Below are 5,223 nucleotides of genomic sequence, written 5' to 3' on the forward strand. Positions count from 1 at the left end.
ATGTAGATGATGTTTGAATTTAATATACCAGCTGGTTTACATATCTATCATAGGTAATTAATACAGCAGAGCAAGCTATTGGAATGCTATTATGCTGATGGTCATGATTCACATTGTAATGCCATAAAAGGGGCAATAGGAATGAATACTATTTTTATTCGCCTAATAATCATGATGATATATTGAAGAGACCTCGACGTAAATTTATGTAAATGACATTGGAGGTGCATCCTCTGTCATAATAGCCGTTAGTTCTTCTAAAAATATTATTTAAATTTTAAATAAAGCTATGTCCTTTTTTTTGTTGGATACGATATGCCCTCTATTTTGAATGGTGAAAAGACAAGAGGCCACGTGCTTTCGCACCCTGCCTTCAATAATGAATTGATGAAATATTAAAACCTTATTTTAGTCTCGATGACAGCTGAATTATTTAAAATCTGCAGCAAAAATCCCAACTAGCAAATAGGACATTAAAAAATAGATGATGAGCTCGCCAGTCCAAACTTTGATATCACTCATCATAACATTACGGTTGCCCATGATCACTTGAAAAACGATGGGCTTAACCATATTTGATTTCTTGGTAAGTATTTGAAGAACCTCTCTCATTTGACCAGTTGGAATCTGAATATTTGCAGGTACTAGTGCCCAGAAAATCAAGTTGTGAGCCCCCATTGTTCAACTGTCTGCTCAAAGTCCTTTGCTTCTTAGTACTCACAATCCTTTCTTGGGCAAACTCGCTTGTGGTGAAATATTTTCACTGAAAAATGCAGTTGCATCTAAAGCAGACGATGGCTGAAGAAGGGCACCGTTGGATAAATCTTCCAAGCCTTTGAGGTCATGCTGCATGCAGGTAGCACGAAAAATAGCATGATCAAGAACTAGAGGACAATCTGGAGAATTCTCCAAAAGGTTAATCAACGTTCAAAGGTATATTTGGCATGCTGATGATGACCTTGATACCTGCCCCCGATTTCTACAGATAATACCTACTTTAATCACATGCTCGCAAAGATTACCCAGCCTCGACCAAGGGCAATCACAGATTGAAAATTCTGAACCAGGATTCCATATTGTGTATACTAGGCTCCCATCAGATTGGGAAACAACCTTTGATAAGTGAAGGTCTTCCTCATCCAATAACACATCAAGATCTGAAATTTGCAATGCCCGATACCATGAATTGGTTGGAAGAAACTCCTCTATGTGATTTCTTAGAAGACCACATTCTTCAGTGTATTTGTGAAACCAATATATGGAGTAAAATTCAGTGGTTAATGTGTGCACCAACCAGTCGACTCGGTGCCATGAACTGGCATGCATGTCACTTAAGAGTTTCGATTTCAATTTTAAATGGTAGGACTCAATTGCAGCATGAAGTTCTTGCTTTGAAACTGGAAGAGCCCTCGTAGCAGCGATCCACATGTCTGAGAACAGATAAGGGAATAATAAGCATACTCTCAGAAAAATAACAAATACAATGCAAATGAATGTAAGGTTGGATACCTATTCTTGCCAACCATCGTTTCTTAAAGTACTCCATGAATTCACGCTGATCAATAAATATTTGCATGAACTCTTCTATTGTACCCATGACATTTGGGCCACTTTTTGCACAGTACAAGATGTGTCCTAGCAGCCTAAATATTTCCTTCTGCACATCAAAATTGACGCATTTCTTCAAAAGGCCTTTAAACCAAGCACGGCGTACATGCCAAAGGCATAAAAAGACCCGACACTGAAATGCATCTCTGCAAGCCCATGATGTTTCAAATTTGTCAGCATAGTAAAACAAAATGTATAATAACAGCTTTAAGAAAAGTACCTGACGATGAAAACATCAAGAGATGGATCATCGACTAAGAAGGAATTTGGCCTCCATCCATGGTGCCTTGCTCGTGCTCGCTCAACAAGGGCATCCATCCAGTTACGTATATACGGACCATCAACACTAGAATTGATGACCCATGCAACAGGAATCACATTTTGGCATGAGTCAAAAACTAACAATGTATGCAAAGGATGCTGTAAAAGAAGGACAAAATATCAGGTGAAAGTGCACAAACATATAATATAAAAGAGAGATAAGTTATAACCTACAAAACTTTACTTCATTAATATAGGAACATATTCCGAAAGAGATATAGGAAATGGAGAAGAAAGCATATACCCGAAGCTTCTTCGAACCAAAAGATGAATGTAAAGCTATGCAACCATTATGCCCATAACGAAGCATCTGCTGTAACTGCCATTCCGTTTGTATGCCTAAAACAAATGGTTCCTTTTTACAGTTGCCTCGGAAGAAAAAAACATACTTCTGATGGCGCTGCACCCACATGTCCACGCTTAGTGCATCATCAGCATGCAATTCGTATGTAGAATGGCGGATTACCCTTTCAATGTTACGAACATCATTTCTTTTCAGAAAATCATCACGATTACAAGGTCCACCATGTCTCTCCACCATTTCTACATGATGTTGAATGATGTTATCTAAAGAGATACCAACATAAAGCATACAAGTTATTTTTTGCCGCAGTCCTTCTGAAATCCGTGGAGCATACATGGCTCGGGTTTCAACAGCATCCCTATCCCGTAGACCATGACAGGGTGCCCCTGTCTTATCAACATGATTTCGCTGGTTATAGATGATGAGTGCTAGAAGTGGACGAGCATACAAGCGCTTAACAGTGAAATGGCAGAGACAGCCTCTCATCATGTGCCGCCTACCAGGCCTGCTACCCTTCCCTGATGATGGTTTATTATTCGGGCAATCGCCAGTGCTAGACTCAGAATGACGATAGTCTTCAGGACCATAAGAACACCAATATCTACATATGATTAAAAAAAACATATATTTAAAATTCTAGAGGCAATGAGATAAAATGCTTACACAACAAATTTCTTGAAAGCATACAGAGTATATTCGATATAACCATCAACCCTAGGCTTGGTAACACTTCCTTCAGATCGTTTTCTTCTAGACTCAATACGAAAACTTGCAGGGCATTCCGCATTTGACGATTCGCCTTTGACAAAATCGCCAAGTCGGGACTCGGGAGTAGGGAATCAGAGTAATATCATCACCACCCTGGCGACCTCCATCTACTTTTATCCAGTTCAAATTAGCGGCAGAAAATTCAGAAAGTGGAGGATCTTGAACCGGAAGATTTAGAATATCCTCCATACGCGGCATCTGAAAATAACAAACCTAACAATTGAAATATATGCATTGGAAACTCTCAGGTATTCCATGAATGACTACTGTAAATATTCAGATTAGATTAAATCTTATACCATTGCCTGGATCAATTAGCAATCACAGGCGGTTTTTTTTTTTTTTTTGGTGGTTGGGGGGGGGGGGGGGGGAGAATCTTGATACATCCAAGTTCAGCGCTGAAAGGAGCCGTGGGATCTCACCAATTACATCTTAAAGCTTCCAGACAAAAGAAGAGGCACTCGATAGCTACCTACTTTCCAGAGTAGCATTTTCAGAAAGACAATGTAAATAGCAATTTTTAAACAAGATAAATAGGAGCACATCTCTTATGCCAAAAAGGAAATTCATGTGTGGTCCAGCTGGAGAAAAAACCTGAAGTAAAAGTGGATCACGCAGGTGAGCAAATATATGATGAAACACCTGTATTCCAATTTCTCAGAAATTATTTCTGCGGTTTGTAATGATCGCTTTGTATTTGTAATGCAGACTCGATGTAAGGCAGGTTAGGTCAATAGACTAGTGCTGTGAGTGCAGATTAAGATGTAATGCAATGTATAATGGATTTGCATCAAATTGTCAGCCCAGCAAACTGCATATGGATACAAATGTCTTTTACTTAGTTGAGTACAGGAATTTTACAAGTTTAGTCATATTTAAATATTATTTAGGTTTTATTTCAAGATTACTTCGCCTCTCCATCTCCTCCCAATCAATCTAAATGGAAACCAGAAAAAGAAAAGGAATAATGACTGAGGCATGTTTCAATTTTCATCTACGTGTCCTTTCCCAACACAACAGTCCTCTCCTCTCTCATACTCCAAAGCACTCCCAAACAATCCTAATACAACAGTCAACTAGTTCAGTAGGAAAAAGAGCTAAGGATAGAGGAAAAGAAAAGGCTCAGTTTTTGGACTACAGAATCAATTGAGGCTTACCATTACGAAGTCAGGGTCACTCACTGCTACATATTGTTTTGGATGGTAAAGTATGATATATACTTTTTACTTATTTAACATTTCTGGCTCTTGATTACTTCATTTGTTTGCCTCTGCATCACTTACACTTCATTCCCATCATGTCATGACCCAGTGGCAGACAAGAATGTAACAGTCATAGCAGAAATTATGATTAAGGAGTATTTATAATCAAGATAACTAGCAATTAATCATATAGAGCTTGTAATTTCACTGTCCATAACTAAGTATATGCATTGGCAAATTATCTATAGTTATTACTACTCTTTGTGAACGGCTGAGAACTTAAATCGAATGGAAATTGGTGTTAAAAAATATATTCTTGAACAACGCTATTGCTCAATGAAGAATCCTTGAACTCTGATACTCCATTCATCGCACTTCGGAATCAAATAAAGTTGCAAGAAACCATTTTCAACATGAACTCAAGATGAATAGAACGAAACTTTACAAAAAAAAAAAAGCTTATTAAACCCTTCAGCAAGAAATCAAGAATCAGACAACAAGATTCGTTTCCGGTAGTCATCCAACAAAATTCAAGGAGTACAAGAAGAAGCCTTTCGCACGGAGAAAACCCTATAAACGGGGGTAGGAAAAATGCAAGAAAAGGATTCAAACATACCTGGAGGGAGGGAGGGGAAAGGAGCTCGAAACAGGAGCGAAGGGAAGGTGGCGACAGAGAAGAGAAAGGCGAGAGCTCTCGCGAGATTGGCCGCGGTCGCGAGCTAGGGTTTCTCGTTCCAACTAAGGGCGGGAGCGCAGAGCTAGAGTTTCACGGTCTTGGGACCAGAAGGAGGTAGAGAGACTGAGATTTGCTGTTTACTTCTGAACAGCGAGGAAACTTCTCAGTCCATCCAAACCGTCCACCTGTGACGTCTAGCACGATGTGTAATGCATTGGCAATTCAAAAAGGAGGGACGGCGGCGACACGCTACGACAAGATAACGGAAGGTTTTCCATCTCAATTGCCACGGGGTAACAGATGAAACTAGCAAATACCTACTTAGATATTGGATAGCAAATACC

General features: G+C 39.2%; 1 protein-coding gene across 1 annotated transcript; it reads right to left on the reverse strand.

The window, feature by feature from the left end:
• Positions 1–384: 384 nt before the first annotated feature.
• LOC103720796 (uncharacterized) lies at positions 385–4,940 on the reverse strand. Its single transcript, XM_026810093.3, has 5 exons — positions 4,820–4,940; positions 2,174–2,834; positions 1,829–2,028; positions 1,510–1,754; positions 385–1,430 (listed from the first exon to the last, which is right to left on the reverse strand). Exons 2-5 carry the CDS (start codon positions 2,720–2,722, stop codon positions 928–930), a joined length of 1,497 nt encoding a protein of 498 aa, XP_026665894.3. The 5' UTR covers positions 2,723–2,834; positions 4,820–4,940; the 3' UTR covers positions 385–927.
• Positions 4,941–5,223: the final 283 nt, after the last annotated feature.

This window comes from Phoenix dactylifera, chromosome 9 (genome assembly GCF_051530095.1).
Source record: "Phoenix dactylifera cultivar Ajwa chromosome 9, Ajwa_hap1_PhDact_Kaust_v1.1, whole genome shotgun sequence".
Taxonomy (NCBI): domain Eukaryota; kingdom Viridiplantae; phylum Streptophyta; class Magnoliopsida; order Arecales; family Arecaceae; genus Phoenix; species Phoenix dactylifera.

Excerpts from the sequence above, each read along its gene's own strand:
- LOC103720796 (XM_026810093.3), bottom strand. The coding sequence starts at position 2,722 with ATGATGAGAGGCTGTCTCTGCCATTTCACTGTTAAGCGCTTGTATGCT. Across the intron at positions 2,029-2,173 it reads TTGGTTCGAAGAAGCTTCGG|CATCCTTTGCATACATTGTT; the intron begins GTATATGCTTTC and ends CTTCTTTTACAG. Across the intron at positions 1,431-1,509 it reads ACGATGGTTGGCAAGAATAG|ACATGTGGATCGCTGCTACG; the intron begins GTATCCAACCTT and ends ATCTGTTCTCAG.